This window comes from Homalodisca vitripennis, chromosome 8 (genome assembly GCF_021130785.1).
Source record: "Homalodisca vitripennis isolate AUS2020 chromosome 8, UT_GWSS_2.1, whole genome shotgun sequence".
Lineage (NCBI taxonomy): Eukaryota > Metazoa > Arthropoda > Insecta > Hemiptera > Cicadellidae > Homalodisca > Homalodisca vitripennis.
In genome coordinates this window covers 93,482,501-93,502,696 of record NC_060214.1, presented here as the reverse complement: position 1 = coordinate 93,502,696, position 20,196 = coordinate 93,482,501, and the positions used below count along the sequence as shown (strand labels likewise).

At 33.6% G+C, this 20,196-nt stretch overlaps 1 protein-coding gene across 1 annotated transcript in view; it reads right to left on the bottom strand.

The window, feature by feature from the left end:
* Positions 1-4,026: 4,026 nt before the first annotated feature.
* Positions 4,027-20,196, bottom strand: part of LOC124367754 (protein suppressor of forked) — a 70,290-nt gene continuing 54,120 nt past the window's right edge. Inside the window, 9 exon segments of the mRNA XM_046824839.1 lie at positions 4,027-4,909; positions 7,750-7,884; positions 9,474-9,664; positions 10,112-10,200; positions 17,219-17,245; positions 17,247-17,316; positions 18,781-18,850; positions 19,181-19,325; positions 19,512-19,613. Of these exon segments, the coding sequence (XP_046680795.1) occupies positions 4,707-4,909; positions 7,750-7,884; positions 9,474-9,664; positions 10,112-10,200; positions 17,219-17,245; positions 17,247-17,316; positions 18,781-18,850; positions 19,181-19,325; positions 19,512-19,613 (1,032 nt within the window). The 3' untranslated portion in view covers positions 4,027-4,706.

Sequence of the window (20,196 nt, the reverse complement as noted above, 5' to 3'; positions counted from 1 at the left end):
ATGTAGAGTACCCCAAGGCTTGGTTTTGGGTCCGTTACTTTTTTTTTTTGTTCTCTTAGGACAAGAAGCTTATAAATTGCACTTAGTCCTGTAAGAACCTTTGCGCTGCTTCCGGAGTGATACGATATTCAGGATGGGTAAGGTTAGGGAGTAGGGGCCGCCTCCTGTCGAGATCCATGAGGAAGAATTAGGGCACTACATCTCAAAGTCATCCTGGAAGAAGGGGAGGCCAGCTCTGAACGAGCCTCTACAGTCAAAGTAGGCAGGGGGTGGCACACCCTTGTTGAGGTTAACAAGAACCTCTGAGGTAAGGGAACAAATCCCACCAACTCCAACAGTCATCTTCCACAGTAGATTAGACCTATTGAATTGCCCATGAACCCCAGAATCTCAACATTTGCGGTTAGTGATGTGCCGCTACTGGACATCCATAAGGTGGCCCAGATTGAAGTGGCACATCGGTTTTTGCTGTGCCCAGTGGTGGGTTCAACTGGAAGGTATAAACCAGCCAGAAGTGATCCCTACTGGGTAGTCCGTTACTTTACTTTTGTATGTTAATGATCTGTCTAAAATGGTAAAGCCATTTCTCGTATTTGGCTGACTAGTTGAGTTCTGCTTGTTTAGCTATTAAAGTTGTAGCAGTGTCAACCAACTATGAGACTGTCAATACTACCTATTTTTTCACATGAGGTTCATACACCCATTCCCAAGTTGGTATTTTGGGGTAACTAATTTCATTCAAATAAGTTTTTTAAATCAGAAAAAAATTGTAAAAGCAATTTTGCATTTGAAACTAAGGCGCAATCATGCAGATATTTTATAAAAATACCAAACCTTTACGTTCTAGCAATTTACATTTTTTAAACCGTTTCATTTAAAAAATCCAGTATCCATATTTGTAAAAACAAGTATACTGTAGTTTCAGTATAATAACTGTTGACTGAATATTCATCGCAAGTAAATAACGTTTTATAAGAAGGAAAGAACGTTTTCCAGGATATCATAACAAATCATTCAGCATTCCTTCTGTTTGAGCATGAAGTACTTGGAATTATCATTAAGAATCTGCTTTAAACATTGTTCTTGTAAATTCATGTTTACTCAGATATTGCTCTGATAGTTAAACGGTGATCTTGTTGCACAAGTTAACCAATTTTTTCTATGTTAGCGTAACCTTTTGCCGAATATGGTCTGCCAGTGTGTGTCATCATTTGTGTCTTTGCAGCAATCCAAATAATTTAACCACTCAAGCACTTATATTCGTGATAAACAATCATCATCGTACACTTGTAAAATTGGAAATGTTTCATTAACAGATTTTCTAAGTTAAAAAAGAAATTTGATGTTCACTCACTGTCCTTTGTGGAAATTCAACATTTTTCTGATGCAGCAATAAAACATAAACTGAATATAATTGGTGCTACGGACATATTGAATGATTTCAAATGAAACTCGGCAGCAAGTGGACGGGGAGATACATTACCAGCCATACGATGTTCAGCCTTATTGCATTTGTTCTGTGGCTAATACAATACTAATCTGTTTCTTTCTAGTGACCTTGTATCACTGTCAGACAACTAGATAAGAACTGAGTCATTTTTAATCAAAATTCATGGTATATGGCCCTGGAACTGTGTAAAAATATGGTTCTATACCTTGTCAAACAGTTCCAAAATATTGTAGATGTCCACTACATGTTTCAGAACAATGTTCAATCACCAGTTTGTTAAATTAATTAAAAATGCTCCACATGGGGTTTTCAACACTTCAAATTTATAATAATGTAGAATACAAACAACACAATAGATAAGGATATATGAAGGTTGTGACGGTAGGCCTACCGCACACACGGTCACGACCAGGTGGACATTAGACAGGGCGAAAGGTGCAGCTGCTACGTTAATACTCCTCCTGGTGTGTTCTTGCAGGCTGCTTTATGAGCTAAAGATAAGCTATGAGAGAGTACCCAAAAGAAACCATAATAATATTGCTGTGAATGGAGCTTATGCCTCATAACTCAGTCAGTTCAGTGCTGCTTGTATTGACAAATCCGGCTTGTTCCATTCATCTGCAGTGATTGTTTTTTCTGGTGCTGTTTTGTTCTTGTTTCATTTTTTATGATAGAAAATTTAAGTAAACAACATGCAGTTGTGAAATTTTGTTTTCTACTTGGTAAAAATGCTGCTAAAACTGTTTAAATGTTAAAAACAGCTTACCAATATGTCGCTATGGGAAAAACTCAAGTGTATGAGTGGTTTGCCCAATTTAAAAATCACGACATGTCAATTGATGACAAACCTTGTTCTGGACATTCATCAACTGCCAAATCAACTAAAATATTGAAAAAATTCAACAGCTTGTGCTCACAGACCGTCGACAGACAATGGATCAAATGGAAGATTTGGGAATGAAAAAGGTTGCTGCTAAGTTTTTTTCTTGGTTTCTGACTGACAATCAAAAGGAACATCGGGAAAAAGAACATTTTTAGCTAAAAATAGCATGGATCCGCTGCCTGAAGCACCTTATTCGCATGACCTGGCACCGTGTGACTTTTTCTTTTTCCACACATTAAAAGGGGCATGAAAGGACGCCAATTTAACAACATCAAAGAGGTCAAGACAAAAATTACGGAGGATCTGTCAAGCTTTTTTTAAAGATGAGTACAAAAAATTTCTCGAACAATGGAAACACCGGCGGAACTAATGTATTAGTTGTAATGGAGAGTATTTTGAAGGGGATAAGGTTTTTTTGTAAACAATTTGAAAACATAGCTTTTAAAAAATAACTCTGGTTTATTTTGGGTACCCCCTCATACACTGTTTGAGAATATTGCTAAAATACAATGTGAACTAAACTGAAGTTTCTCGTTTAATATATTATAGTTTGAGTCAATGTTTGATAAGACACAAGTCAAAAACCATGTCTAACCCCAACAAATATAGTCTATCGTCAGAAACATCACTTTTTGAGTCTATGTAGTCCTCATTTACATAACGTTTCATACATGTTTGCCTTTTTAGTTCATCACGATTCATTTTGATACACGTCAAAAACTTATGTTTACATGGGATTACAAATAAAAGAAACTGAACTGCACTAATACAGGACTCTAAACATGTAATTTAAAAAATAACACAGTATCGTTTCATCTCTGTGACGACGTAATTACAACGAATTAAGTATTTATTGTTTTGTCATTAAAACATTAAATGAAACAAATAAGAATTTGTCAACAAGATTACACAATATAAAATGTAAAACTCACACGGTAAGGGTTGTTGGAGCGACTACTCAACAGTACGCACAAAATCAATAGCGGTGGCACTATATCCTTTCCACTCACGGCACTGACAAGACAAAAAAGAACCATTGCTGCGGTTCACAAAAACTGCTGTTTTGCGTCGTCGTAAAGATGACGCCTTACTAATTAAGGGTTAAAAAAGTACAACAAAATGTAAATATCCCAAATTTGCCTATTTCAGTTGAACGACTTCTAAATAAAAAATATATTACAATAAAATGTTGGCATTTTTTATGGTACTGTATGTTTGTAATGATTAATTTACGAGGACATGTGTTATGCTCTCATAAGAAAATAAATAATAGCATGCTGCTTCACCAGATTTGGCTACCGTAGGTTGCGCTGCTTCACCAGATTTGGCTACCGTAGGTTGCAACACTCGGATGTCACATCACCAGTACTAAAGTCTTACTTCTACTAAGTATCCAGCAAAATGATTGATGTTCATATAGAAGGTACTTTGGTGTGCAAAGGGTTAAATTAATGTGGTTTCTTTATAGCATACGATAAACTTTGGTTATATCCATGCAGACTTAAATCAGGTAAATAGTTTTGCATTAAAACAATAAATAACACTATTTGTAAAATTCAAACTTTTTACCGTCTGTTGTATCTGACACAAAGCAATGTAAAACATTTCTTGGATCTGCATTTAAATGATTTTTTTTCATCCTTTATATGACAACATTTACAATCCGGGGAAATTAAAATTTCAAACAACGAAATATAAAAACATAATTTATTGTTACTCAATTTTTACAGCAATACTGCATAAATTAAATTTCATAAGTCTACTTATAATTAGTAATATACTATTATGCATTACTCATAATATATTAGGTTCACTCTACATGTTTACTTAACCCAACCTTATGCTTTCAAACTCTTATTTAATTTTATTGGTTCACAATAATTGTTATCAGAGAAATAATTTGTATACAGAACAAGAGATACATTATAAATTTGTTATGCCTAATTTTATTGTTTTAAACAATACGAATTGAAATTATTTAAAAAATGATTACAGATTTTAATTAATTTTTAAATATAAAAATATAGTAAATAAAATTGTTTTTGACAAGTTTAACACTATATAAGTATAAAACAAAATGGACACATAGACTGTACCACACTTGTTCATTAGGTTCATCCCAATTTAGTGCAGATTAAAAAGTAATATAATCTAATAACCATTACTAATAAATCACAATTGAAATTAACTGTTTACAACAAAATAATAAAGAAAACTCTATGAAAAATATTTCTGTTTCCAACAATAAAAATACAATTTTAAACCGCTTCTTCTCAATAAAAGTATTATCGAATTTGCTCACACTTAAGAGTGTGTATTTTTACATGTTCTTTGAGATCTATGAGTGTTAGAGTCAGCACCGTTGCCTTCACTTCACTTGACCCTCTTCTGTTGTCGTTGTCTGTAGATATCGTTGATGGGAGGGGCCCCGCTAGCATCATCATCATCACTCTCATCCCCTCCTCCAATCTTCCGCTTCTTTTTGCCGCCGTTGTCTACGTCCACCACCCAGTGAACCGACTTCGCCAGATCGAACAGCTTGGTATCGCAGCCGTTCTCTCCCAGCAATGCTGGAGCTGAAACAATTCAGAAAATAAAATATATATGTCATACATGATCAAGTTAAGAATCATCATGAAATGGGCAGAAACTGAATCTGATTCATAAATATTTAATTACGGTACTTTGGGATTATACCGACCACACCAGTATGAAGAACACAAAAATATAAATTTATAGAAACAAACATGATAGAACGAAAAAACAACTCTTTAATTACAAAATTACAAACTTACAAGCATTTCCAGGTATTGTGATCGGTATTGTTGTCGCGTTATCTTACCTTTCTCTAGAATCCCGATTACGGCAGGCCGCGCGGCATCACATGATTATTTAAGTTTTTTGCACGGTACATAATTGCCTTTCCATTACAATTCAATTTATATTTCTGATCAGCCCCGTTAGAATTTGATATTTTACTGATAGGTACTATCTCGAGGGATGTTTTTTTTTTTTGTTGACATCAGCGCGGCGCAGCACCAAAGGTGCAGCCGAAGCCCGCACTGATGGCTGGAGGCACTCGCATTTTGGGTGGCAGAGTGTGATCAAGAATAAAAACAAGTTTTGAGTGTTTTTTTCAAGAAAGAGTTTAGTTTTTGTTTGGTCGTGTTTGTTTTTGTTGAATTTTTGTGTTTGGAGAAATGTAGGGGTAAAACACAGAAGTACAACAAAGTGAAAACAGCTGAACGGATGGCGAGACTCTGCAATCACGTTATCTACTAGACCGCTCAACTTTGACCTCTGTATGAGGATGGGGATTGCGATAAGACAATTCCTGTTTTATATTGACGAAATATTGTTCTACGCTAATCTAGTACTCAGTAGAAGCAAAATGTCAAATAACGATTCATGTCTGGGTGTGGTCGGTATAATCCCAAAGTACCTTAATTACTAATATAATTTGAGATGGAAGGAAGAGTTTACAACACCAGTTGGGTGTTTTTGAGGTTAACATTATATTCTTCCATAAGCTTGGAATAAGCGATTAGAAAATATTAAATATCAGTGATCTAAAATGAGTTTTTAACTTTTGATCATCATCAAGAATCCATTTGGGAGAGAAACTCTAATGTTCTGTTATCTTAGGACAAGATGAGGAAACCACTCGTTGCACTTAGTCCAAAAAGGACCTTTAGGTTGCTCCCATAGTCAGGATGTGTAGGGGCTAACTCCTGTCAAAATCCCATGAGGACGGATAATGGGCACTATCTCAGTCATCTCACCTTAGATGAAAGGGAAAATAGCTCTGTTTCAGCCAAATTGGAAGGCTGTTAAAAGCTCCACCTACTCCAAAAGTCATTGTCCGCAGTGAACTTTTAACCGACCAGCCCTTTATATCCCGTTTATATTTGCGGTTGGTAATATTCTGCTCCTAAACATGCATTGGGTTGCATACTTGGCTCTAAAAGTGGCAGGTACCAGATATATGGTGTTGTTCAAGTGGCAGTGCCGAATATCTGGCCTGATTACGTTGCATTGTATTATGTTATTTTTAAGGAGTAAATATTATCTGATTGTAATAAAAGTCATTTGTTTGCAAAGAGGAAGAATCAAACTTCTCATTATCTTGTTTTATTAGGTTCTATACTATATTTAATTTTCTCTTTGCGTATATAAGGGAACATGGATATATTTACAATTATATTGCAAATCTATGTAAGTTTCATCAGTGCTTTATATATTTTATTTTTAGTTGATTTATAATTAAAATTGTTCATCAACAACTTTTTTGTCCTTGAATACATTATATATCAACATGTATATAATGGTCTTTTGTCTATTCTCTTCTAAATTAAAAATAAGCGTTTCTTCATTTCCGTAAATATATATAGAATGTGTAAATATGTATTTGAAAAGTCATATAAACTATATATTTCTGAAATCAGTACTAAATTTTTGATAAAATGTATGTATCAGAATTGTTTCTTTATGTGCTTAACGTCAAGTACAAAACAGAATTTGAGAATAAAATTTCATTTAAAAAACTGTTATTGATGCATCATAAACTTGTGATGATAAAAAACATTTTTCTGTATAAAATATTTTAACTGTGTTCTTTTATGAAAAACGAAATATATATATATATATATATATATATATATAATATGTTAAGTTTGGAGCATTAGTTAAGGTTATAATATGCTTTAGAAAAATACATTAACGGTTGTCCTAAAACAACCTACCACTACAGAAAATGTACAATGCCACCTCTAGGGTTAAGTAACATATCGGTCTTTTTTTTATCTACTTAGTATAGATTCTAATAGCAGCCAAAAATGAACCCTACACCTCACCCATTCTGAAAAACCTATCACTCCGGAAGTAAATGCAAAGATCTTTTAAGACTATGTGCAATGAAGGGTTTCCTCTCTTTCTTGTCATAAGTGAACAAAAGCAATCTCAGGACAAACATTAAGCAAGCAAAAGTCAGTAGTATTGATATTATAGTACTGAGCATACGTAAAGAATCATGAAACTTCAGTACCTCAAACATATGTTACACAGAAAAGCTTGCTAACACTTATTAAAACCCTGTTTAACTTATATGCATTGTAAAGAAGAAAATGTTCAAATGTTCGAGTGGCTAGTGAAAAAAACTGTTTAATGAAATCAAAAATGCATCTATTTATAGAGGTGAATTTAGGACAAAAAAGTCCTCTCTACCACTTAACCTCCGTTTATAGCCTTTTAAGAATTTAACACCACGACTAATATAAGCCTATTTTCTAACTTCTTGCTACTGTGGTAGCAAAACATCTACTTTTTCTTGTATACCAAGGTCTGGCACCATTTTATGTATTAGTAGTTTGAAATCTCCACTGATGCGTAACGTGCAACATAATTACTCAGTACTCACGTGTTTCAGGGATATGTATCTTGTTGAATATGTCGATGAGGCTGTCCACCATAACGAAGGGGCCTGTGAAACAGGTGGGGGGTGGCAGCAGTGTACATAGGTGAGCAGCAGCTGGAGGCAGAGGAAACGATCCACCTGAAAAAGTCAATCAATCAATTTCTTTCATAGAGAAAAACAAAGACGTCAAACAGTTTACAGAATGTAAAATTACAATGTTGTTTAACTTCAGAAATTTACATGGTACAATAAAACAGGTTATCTTGATATACAATGAAATCAATTGTCATTGTAGAACTCAGCTAGGCTGTAGTAGGGTCGTTCTGTCAACCATTTGGTGAGCTCTCTCTTCAGTTCTTGTCCTCTCATTCTTCTCGGTTGTTCTGGGAGATTATTATGTATTCTGCAGCCAATGTAGAGTGGTTGTCTTTCGTACAGAGTGAGATGATGTTGAGATGTAGCAAAGGATGAAGCATGTATGGTGGGATAGCTGTGGATGTTGTTGTTGCGTGGTGGATTTTTATTGTGAGCATAAATGTAGAGGTTGACCACTGTCATGATTCCCAGTTCCTTAAAAGATGCACAGCAAGTCTCTAGAGGTTGCAAATCTGCAAATACCCTTATAGCTCGTTTCTGTAGAATCAATACCCGTTCCACGTTGCTTAGTGAAGTTCCACCCCAAATAATAAGGCCATATCTAATATGTGATTCACATAGTCCAAAATATGCTGTTTTAATACCTACTACTACTTCAGTCTTACTGCTACTTCAGTCTTCAGTGCTACTTGTTTCAATCTTTTCACAGCATATAGACCAGAGGAGACTATTTTGCACAAGTTATCGATGTGAGGTGTCCAAGTGAGGTTTGCATCGATTGTCATTCCTAGCAGTTTAACCTTGTCTTCTTGCACTACATTGTCCGTGCCAAGTGTATCTTTTCTCCTTCCGAAAAATACCTGCTTTGTTTTTGTGGTATTTGCAACCAAGTCGTTTTCCTTGCAGTACTGATAGGCCTTATTCAAGCTTTGGGAAGAGTTTTCTCAAAAAACCATCAAAATCATATGATTCGACAAACACTAACAGACAACTGAAAATATTCTTTATTTTCATATTCATTGGACAATACACTATCTATAGTTGAAACATTCATAGAAATTTTAAAACATCAAAAAGATCAAAATAAGCAAAGAAATATCAATTTGCCACGTAGTAAATAACAAATGTGTCAATTTCACGTTGTGGTGCTGACATGTCGTTAAGTGCATCTGCACGAAAACTATGGCAGATGTTTTGCAGATAAAGTGGCTGGTCACTACTAGGCAAGCATTGGAATAGGAACAGGTCCCAAAACTGAGCCTGAGAAGGCACACTAGTTAGCTGTTGGTTGACTATCTGAAATTGTGCTTTTAACATGAGGCTAAAGGTTCAAAACTGCATTATAATAAGTAATTCACTTCAAATCCATATATGTTTCACTACAGATACTTAAATTTTAGTGTTTGAATGCAAATTAATTTTAAAAATATGATTTTCTTCTAATACTAGTTTATAATTTAAATTCATTGAGTTTCTTATGAAAAGATCTGTACTAACTATAAACAATAGGTTAATTCTTGATTAATTGATAAATATCCTTACATTTGAAATAAAAATTACATTTTAACAAAAATCCTTCATTACCAAAATGACAACAAAATAATTGGAACATACAAACGTTGAATACATACCCGAGACTGGATGTTCCCCAACGTAGCTCTCTCGCTTGGGTTTGAACGGGATCATCTGGGACAGGTCGGGTCTAGGCAGTTGGCGCTGGGTGGACTCGTGGTCATCCAGACCGTCCTTGAGAATGGACCCAGTCATTGCATGGTACGCTGCCTTAGTCGTCTGTGCAGTCACTTCATTGTACCCTATAGACCTGTCACAACACGTAGTAGCAATGTAGAATATAAATCAAAGTAGTTAACTCTTTTATGTGTCATATTATTTTAAATACATCCTATCGAAGATTTTGTGTTTTATTATTCCTTTAACGACAAAAGCAATTGATTTTCATTCACACACACATGTATACTAAAAGAACAAATAGCCCTCAACATGTCAACTAAGAAGACCAGCAAACAAACTGTTCAATCCTAATTTCCTTACTGCTAGTGGAACTCATATGCTTAAGGTAAATTAACTCAATCATGTGGAAAGGAATTCTCATGTTAATACGTAATTTTATCAATGTGTAATATTTTTCTATCAAGGAACAAAAGTAGCACTTAAAAATAAAAAACTTATTTGGTGTATCAATGATACTGAAAGGACACCACCGAGATGAAAACAAATAGTTAGCAATTATTTAATACAGTCAGATTACCTTAGTTCAGCCGGAGAGCAGGGGTAAAGGTCCAAAAACTTGTAACGATCAACCAGCTGCGCCGTTTCTTTCCCTTCAAATTCAGCTATCTGAAAATTGATCATTCTTGTTGGAAATGTACAAATACAAATATTAATAAATAATTAGCATGTTCACTCACTGGTAATACAAATTTTTAGGGATTTAAAAACAACTCATAAATGACAAGAATATTCAATAACTCACATGTTATAATTTGATGAAAAATAACAGAGAAAACTAAATTTTACTGTTAAAAAACAATGTTAATTAAATGAAAATTGCATTAAATTAGGTTGCACGAAAAGGTTAATAAAACCAAACAGAAAATGCATTTTTACCGCAATGGTGTAGCTACATTAAACCTCTTAAATACCAAAATGGACAAACACGGCAGTCAAGGAGTTTGCTTATCATTTACATTTTATTTTAACAGTAAAATAAATATTTATGCCAAATTGTGAAATGCTGAAATTTATAATTAACAATACATTTGAGACTAACAAATTTTCAAGGAATACAAAAAAAAAAAAAAAAAAAAAAAAAAAAAAAAAAAAAACTAAGACTGTACTTATCTTTAAATATTTAGGGTGAAATCATATTGATTTAGATTATGAGGACACGCTGTATTTTACACTGTCTGAGAATGTTACAATAGCATATGTAAAATTAATAATTGTAAAATTTTGTTTCTTCAAAAAGAAACTATTGTCTTATTTTTGTGAATGCACACGAATCATTCAAACATTTTAACCTTTCCAGCGTTATTGACGCGGATCCGCGGAGGGCCACTACAAGCTCAAAACGTTATTGCCGTGGATCCGCGTTTTTGCATTCTTTATTTTCTTACTGCTTTGTTAGTTGAATATTTTGCTGCTAGGTGGTTCTAGTAGTCATGCGACATACAGACGGGTTGCCCTGCCTCGAATTCTATTACAATGGGAGTGACAGTGGCTTCTAATTGGCCAAACACTGTCTAGCGGGCGTGGCCCCGCGCGTTTCACAAAGTCATTGACGGGAGCTCCCGTCAAGGCATCTAGCCAGTTAGTGAGAAGCGTCCGGTACACGCACATGTATTTCGGTTATCGCTAATTTTCTGTTGTTTCCTATTCTTTTTAAAGTAAATTATTCATATTATATACAGCAGTGTCCAGTGTTTATTTACTGTTTTTTACCATTATTCGTGTGAATGGCGAATCCACAAATTTTTCGATTTGGTAATTCTGAGCAATTACTTAGTCAACCCCAAACTTTTTCATATTTTACTACGGTCATAAGGATGTTATCAGAAAGCAAGAAATATAATTCAAGCCCCGCAAGGCCGTCCTACAGTTTGCCGAGCAATAAGAAGGTTCAAAGTCCACGCGTTATCAGTGGCTTGCGAGAGACGCGCGGAATGCCAGTTGTGACAGCCCGCCACCAAATAAACACTCTTTGTCTACTTGTGTATTTTCTAATTTTATTAGTTTGTAATATAGTATATATTTATCTGTAAAACTGTGTTTCATTCCCCTATTTACTGAATAAATGATAAAAAAAAATTAGTGACAACTACACTGCTATTCTACGATATTCTCAAAAGTTAAAAAATAGCCTAGGAAATCCAAAAAGGGCTAAACAAATTTTATTTATCGTTAAATAACTCTATTTTGACATACAGAAATGAAAATAAATTTAACTTTACACATTGGAAATTTAAAAAAAATTGTAACTTTATCAAGGATCAGGCCCAATTTTTCATGACGCTTAAAGGGTTAAAAGACCATACCCTAGTGCTTATTTAGTTGAAAAAGTCACTAGCGCACGAAACTGTTAAACGTAAAATATATTTACATATTAACACTGATATCCCTACAATAAAGAACTAGGATTTGTAAAGCAATGTCATCAAATAAACTGAATACATTCAAAAGACCTCTGCTAGTATATGTAAAAATATTAGTTCTCAGAAGTAGTAGTCAAAAGTATACAACAAGAAAAAAACAACATCCACAAAATATTTGTTATAACCATGAAAATTTGTATGTAATGAATAAACATATTATTATTTGTACTTATGCAGTGCATGAGCCTAAAAAAGGCAGGAATTCACACATTCTACTCCGTTCTTGAGTCTATTTTCAGAAAAATTAAAAAATGTGCTGCGTGTAGATGCACATACACACTTTTTGTAATTTTATGTGTAGTGATAAACTACTTGTATTAATAGTCAAATTGTCTTATAAAACATCTGATGCATCAGTCTGTAGCAACCTAACTTAAAAGTAACTCCAGCTTACGTGTACAGGATTAGGATTTTGGATAGGATCAGGAAAGGAGTACTTGAGTCGTACCTGGAAAATCGGAAAAAGGCTGATCTTAAAAGAATTTATAATTATATTAATAATTTAACTATGACATTAATATTGAAGCCACCCATTGTTTTTAAAATAACTGTGGAACAACAGGCACTTTTGTGTTACTTACAATTACACCAATACAACACAAAATGTAACAGTTCAATTAGAATCATACATTTCAATTGTCATTGGTATAGTAATTAAAATTTTAGCTTATGATTGTGTTTATAGGAACATTATGCTTTTCCAGTCATATCCACATTATATATTAAAATGTTTCAATTTTTCCCTTGCACGTGTTTTTTACATGAATGCAGCAAATTACTAATTTATCAGCTTCAATCCTAATACAATAATTACAGTTTAAATGGTTTTGTATGATTTTGAAAGTGTGATGATAAAATACATACATATTATAACCATTATAGTTCAGGAGCTGAAAGCCAGTTTGCATTGTATAAGCAAACTCACTTCCTGGTTTTTTTTTAATTGATATAGAAATGTCCTCTAAAGAAATTGATCATCAGCTGTGCTATTTTTGGTGGAGTTTGAAATAGGAGAATATCAAGTATTAAAAATATAAAATGAAAATTGTTCTCGGTTTGTATTTTCTTAGCTTGACATACTTAAAATCAACTGTCACACAGCAAATAAAAGTTAAATCAGCTTCAGCTAGCCCTTTAACCCTTTGCGATTGGTCGTCGACTATAGGTCGACCCGCAGCAGTTTCGCTAAACGCTCGCATGTCGACAATAGGGTCGACCGGAATAATGGCACTGCTTGTTTGGCCATTTCTAACCTATTGCTGTTCTGTATTTGAGTTATTCAGTACTTTGGACTTGTATTTGGGTTACGTGAATGCTACGTCGATCTTTATTCACGATATAGGAGGCATTGGAAGTGTATAATAGAAGACCAATAGAACTGAACGTCTGCACTTGCGCCGTGTTTACAAATATGGCTGGTCCAAGTACAAGTTTTACTGACGATGGACGAAATATTAGATCAATTAGATGATTGTGATAGTATTTTCAGTGAAATTTGTATCCAAAATGAAAAAACAGATTATTGAAGAAGACCGTGATAGTGATTGTGAGTTGAATCATAGTGAAAAAATTCTTCTGAAAACATTGTGGTAAATGACGGTAACCTAGACGCCGGTAAACCTAGACGACGAAAGTGATGTGTTTGGATTGGAAACTTTAGGTAATGATGGGGGAAAATTTGATCAATTCGTGGATAATGTGATAGAAGTAAGGACAAGGAGATGCAAATAATAGAGGTAGGTCTAGGCTACAAAACTAGTAGACTAAGAAGAAGAGCTAGACATGTTACCCAAAATAGGCTTAGGACTGGACCATAGGCAAAATTATAATATATATAATTGTATTATATATAATATAATATAATGAATAACATGTATCTGATGAGATTCTAGTGCCTTTTCACCTGTATTCATGTAATTTTGGTTTATAACATATGTATAAAAAAATAAAAATTTTGTTTTTATATTTTTTAATGTTACTTAAAGTTATAAAAAAATAGTATAAAATCATGTAAATATTCTTTTTAGGTTATTTACATTGATATTTAAAGAGAAAAAAATATATAAAAAGTTGCAGAAAAAGGGATTTAAAAAATTGCATTTGTGTATTGTCAAAGAACTGTATACTAACTGAAATTAAATACGACCTGAGGACAGTCGAAGCAATTTTTATTGAGACCTCAAAGGGTTAACCCTTTCTGGGCGAAGAGGCAATATATTGCCGCCATAGATTGTGTCTGAAAAGTGCCAGGCTGCAAAATATTGCCGTCGGTGATATATGCGAAAAGCACCAGGCGGCAGTATATTGTCTCCTTGATATTCGTCGTTTTCTTAAATAAATTATGACGTCAAATGATTAAAGTTTTAATAATTTAATTATTCCCTGGTATAATTGTAGATAATTAATATGAATATCATTTTTATTTTGGAGGTCAATGCATTTTTATTTCGTAATTGTCACGTGATATTATCAGCTAACTCGATCTTTTTGTTGTTAATTTCTTTATATTTTAGTGTAATCGTATTATTGTATGCTGGATTCTTCTTCATTATTTTATTTTGTGGTTGTAAATATCAGTGGTGTTAGTTGTTTACGTGCTTAGCTATTGCGTGTAGTAGTTACAGTGACTGACAATTTGCGATCTCACAGGAGTGAAATTGTAAATAGCACATTTGTAAATAGAAAAAGTTAAAATAAATTTCAAATAAAATTGTGTAAATATTTCTTGGTAAATAGTGTTTTTTAAATAGTATTGAAACTGTTTGATCCTAACAATGCTGTTTGTGGAATCCTACAATCATCTTTACGGTACAACCATATTTGCAATGTAAGAGTCAGGTTGGCTTTAACACTTATAAAATGTTGCGAAGTACAATTATGCGTATTTAAACAAAATGAGTCATAAAAATTTATTTATGAGAGAAATAACACAAAATTTTGTATGGTTGTTCCTTTCTAAACGTACAATTCAATAAAATAGCTGTAAAATTATTTTTTTTTTTATTTGCAAAAAACTAAAAAAAAATAAAAAAAATTATGTAAATCTATTAAAACATTATTTTTTTTTTTTAAATTAATTTTAAATCTATCTACATCTATATATTTTGTTGTTGATAGTATACATCTATAACGAGTAACTTGTGCAAAACTTTTAGGTCATTCTCTCTAATTTTATGAAAAATGAAAAATATAATTTTAATTTTAATCTAAGAGACTGCAAAATCGCCAATTTTAGCCTGGCACTTTTGACTAGTCCAAAAGGGGATATGAGATGTGAAAAATTTTGCAACATCTCATACTTGGTCCTTGCCCTGAAAGGGTTAAAGTGGTGACTATCAATTTCTTTAGCACTTGTCTAACGTATTATAACTATTAACTCATGAGTCCAATGATCAGTGTATCTGAGAAATAAAATCTTAGAAAACGTATCATTTAAAACTTTTTACTCTTTTATACCCTTTCATTTCGACCACCAAAATTTGGAGGATGACAAATCTATTTCTTTCTTATAAAAATTCCATTATCAATTTAAAGAAAACCCAGGTTGTGTACTTATGTAATTCAAATTGCCTCTCAGCTCCTAGACCATTAATAGAATAGAATTATTACTTTAATTTATTTTTAACCAAGAGGATTCCCTCTCAGCTATTTCCTCTTTCCAGTTTTGTAGGTAATCCAAACCACATTCACACAGAATTCCTTGTTGCTAAACTTATTACTATCACTGTTTAATATTCTTTAACACTTACTGAATAAAACATTTTGGACTTTGAGCAGTGAAACGAAAAACAAAACTAATTTACTAAAAAGACATGATACGAGATGTGGCTAGAAAATAACAGGATTAGTATTGGCGGAGCCAAAAGCAAACGCAATAAGGCTAAATATCGTACGGCTGGTTATGTGACTCCCCCTCCCACTCCTCATCGTGTTACGTCTGGCTCCCGTTCTTATTCAGCTCTTAGCACAAGTTACGAGCAATTAACTTTTTGTCCCTGAGTCAGAAAAAATGTTGAGTATCTAGAAAGAACAACATGTGGACATCAAATTTGAACTTGGAAAATCTGCAAGTTAAATATTTGTAATGTTACAACAAGTGTTTGAATGGTTTAAACGAATTTATTAAGGATGGCCCGAAGACACGAGTGATGACACACTCATTGGCAGACCATTGTCATCATAAAAAGATGCTTGAGTTGAAAATATTGGTGAACTTCTTCGACTACATTACCAATAATTAGTTAGAATTACTACATTAGCGTCCTGACTACCCTTCATGAGCGTGTACAGAGAAAGATTTGTGGAAAAGCAAGTCATGGATCCCCTACCAGGACAGTGCTCAAGCTGACAATGCTTTGCCAGTGAAGACGGTTTTGGCCAAACACAACATCCCCATCATAGACCCTACTCACCCGATTTGGTCCCCTGTGACTTTTTCCGCCATAAAGTTAAGTTAGCTTTAAAAGGAACGATATTTGAGACTGTTGAAGAAGTAAAAAAAAGCAAAAAAGGTCTTAAACAAGGTTATGAAAAAATTCAGCTACAGGCGAAATAAGTACGGGAGCCAGACGAAACACGAAGATGAATGGGAGGGAGAGACACGCAACTGGCCGTACGATATTCAGCCTTATTACGTTTATTCTGTGACTCCGCCAATACTTATCCGGTTATTTTCTAGCCAAACCTCATATTTTTATATAAAGGTACTTAAATATGTATCGAGTAAGTTTTCTACTTTCAGACTAAAACTCAAAATATTAGACAAAATATAAATTCCATTTAAAATACATGCACATTGCTTCCACCTTACTACCAACGACAAAACCCTGGAAAGAGGGTGGTGAGAACAGAGGTCTTGTGCCATTGGACCATGTTCCAAATGAGTTATTATAAGTTCAGTAAGGCGAAAGTATTAATAACAAAATACATGCTGTTTTCTAACTAAGTTAGAGTGAATAAGTTGATGTAAAATAATAGCACAAGGGATATAATGTGTTTTATCTATTCTAGTAGTCTACTACTTTCACTCTCCAATAAGTCACAGCGAAATTATAGTTACAGAAATTTTACAGCGACTGAACTTTGGATATAACTCTATGAGCTGCTGCTACCTACAAATCACTAATACAAGAGCAGCAATATTAAAAATTTAAATGTGTTTTCGCATTGGAAGAAAGACATGATGAATCCACAGGAAAACTTACTTTTTCAAGTACTGCACTTCGCCGTTTTTTCCACTTTTACAATACTGGACAGATCTCCGATGTTTGATTCAAATTCCAAGAACCTGTTCCATATCTCCCTGAAAATCCAAAGCAAAGTTTATACACATATCTTGCAACAATATAAAACCATTTGGTGTATGAACGAATACTATGTCTCCCGTGCTATATCTCTAGAGCAGCTATGCTCAAATGGTTTTTACTCACATGAATGTAATTTTATTTACGACTGGAAATAACCATTCATTTGACACTTTACCAGACAGACATATTATCCCTTGTGGAACAAGACATAACTACATCATTTACTATAAGAAGAAAACAAGATTTAACTTCCACAAGGAGCAATTTTATCTCACAAGAGGGTAAAAAAAAAAAACATCCTGAGCAGGGAGAAGTAGCCATAGGAAGACAAGCAAGATAATGTTCAATAGGAGGGAGGAAGCACATACTCGGGGGAGAAGAAACCATAGGAAGACAAGCAAGGCTATGTTCAATAGGAGGGAGGAAGCACATACTCGGGGGAGAAGGAACAATAGGAAGACAACCAAGGCTATGTTCAATAGGAGGGAGGAAGCACATACTCGGGGGAGAAGAAACCATAGGAAGACAACCAAGGCTATGTTCAATAGGAGGGAGGAAGCACATACTCGGGGGAGAAGAAACCATAGGAAGACAAGCAAGATAATGTTCAATAGGAGGGAGGAAGCACATACTCGGGGGAGAAGAAATCATAGGAAGACAAGCAAGGCTATGTTCAACAGGAGGGAGGAAGCACATACTCGGGGGAGAAGGAACAATAGGAAGACAACCAAGACTATGTTCAATAGGAGGGAGGAAGCACATACTCGGGGGAGAAGAAACAATAGGAAGACAAGCAAGGCTATGTTCAATAGGAGGGAGGAAGCACATACTCGGGGGAGAAGAAACCATAGGAAGACAACCAAGACTATGTTCAATAGGAGGGAGGAAGCACATACTCGGGGGAGAAGAAACCATAGGAAGACAACCAAGACTATGGTTAGTAGGAGGGAGGAAGCATAGGAAGACAACCTAAATTGTGTTTAAGAGGAAATATGACGAATGCCCCTAGGGAGGATCAAAATCCTTCTAGGGATTAACTTTAAAAGTTATAAGTTATCACTTACTTACTGGATAAATTACTTATATTTATTAATCTAAATGATGAGTGCATTTTTCTAAATTACATATAGTAATTAAAATCTTGTACACGTCATAAAATCACTTCCAATAAGATCCAGAATATATTCTTATTTCTTGTTGTAACGTTTTAATATTTTGAAATTTGCTGTGACACTAAATAATTCAAGAAATACTTTTAAGCAAACACAATTTTTTTAAGTAATGTAAATTATCAACAATTACCTAACTGATGGATAACTTTTTAATAGTCAAAAAATTATGTAAATAACACCTGTTTACTTAATAGCAAAATACTATTTTATTTCAGTTTTATTATATATCACAATGACACTATTCTCTTTAGGTGGTTGAATATCCCATTCGGCATAACTACTACTTACACAGATTTTTCTGGTTCCAGACTTCCTGAGGAAAGGACCCGTTCAAATAAAACTCTTGTGTTGTTGTCCTCTGAAACAGATTATGTTTAGCTCGGTAATTGCTTCATGTATTTACACTGTCAGAATGAATTTCATCAATTTTGCATACATACAATTCAAGAAATTACTATTGTACAATTGTATTTTGGTAACACTTCATTTTAGTTCACACAATGCATAACTGCCACTACATCCAGAATCCTTGAAAATCAAAGAACGAACACTAGTGCCTTATTTTTTAATTCACAAGCCAAAAGTATTTCAATTCTTAATTGCTGTTATTTAATGCACTGCTTCATTTTCACTAAATTAATGTATCAAGAACAAAAATTATAACATGACAGATCAAAAAGCAACTTACCATTGAGATGTGAAAGATAGTCAACGTAACATAAGATATACTGTGGGCTGTTGGAGAACTTCTTTAGACCGAGCTCAAATATTCTGAAGGCAATGTTCTTGTCTTTGCTGCAATAATATTCCATCAGGGCAGCAGCTACAAATATCTGTAACATTTTAATTTAGAAATTGAATCTTAAAGTTAAAATAAGTAACAAAATAAGACCTAACATTAACGGTCACGTAATTTAATATTGAAATAATTTATTAACGGACACTTACAGAAGAATACAACAAAAATATGTAAAAAATACAGAGTTGGGCTAAAACATGATTTCTCTTTACTTGTATACCTGAAACTTAGACCGTGGGTCTTCTCTCGCTCTTTTGAACACGTTTCTTGCGGACTTGATCCCTTCAGCTCTTCTTGCAAATTTCATATATTGTATGTATGCCTGTAAAATAATACACACTATTTCAACATATAAGTTCAAACTTGAATATTACATTGTATATTAAATAGATAACATAGAAATGTAGAAATTGCTCTCATGACATAGTTTTTAACTTTGAATATTTTCACTGACTGTAACATTCAGAGCCTAAAACCAAGCTCTTGCTCGAAACATACATTTATGGCCATGAACTCACGGTTATTTTGGCATGTACAATGATATTTTCTCAAGATATTCTTCTTGTAGCCCTAGCCTAAATATTGGATAATTTTAAATTATCATATCTTAAAATATTAAAATTAAAACATAGGATAACATTTTGCTTGTTTTTGCAAACCAAACATTTTTGTATTTGAACTTTTTTTGAACTCGTATAGTATTTCCATTGGAATAGAAATATTTTTTCAGCATAATTTTAAAAGTAGTGTTTTAATTAGATAATAAAATGCTAAGGCAATTAAATTTTAGTTAACTAAGCCAAAATAGAACAAAATCAACCATCCTAAAGGTTATTTTAAATAAATATCAAATATTTAATAATACAATTAATTATATTAAACCAATACAACATAAGTTGTTGGGT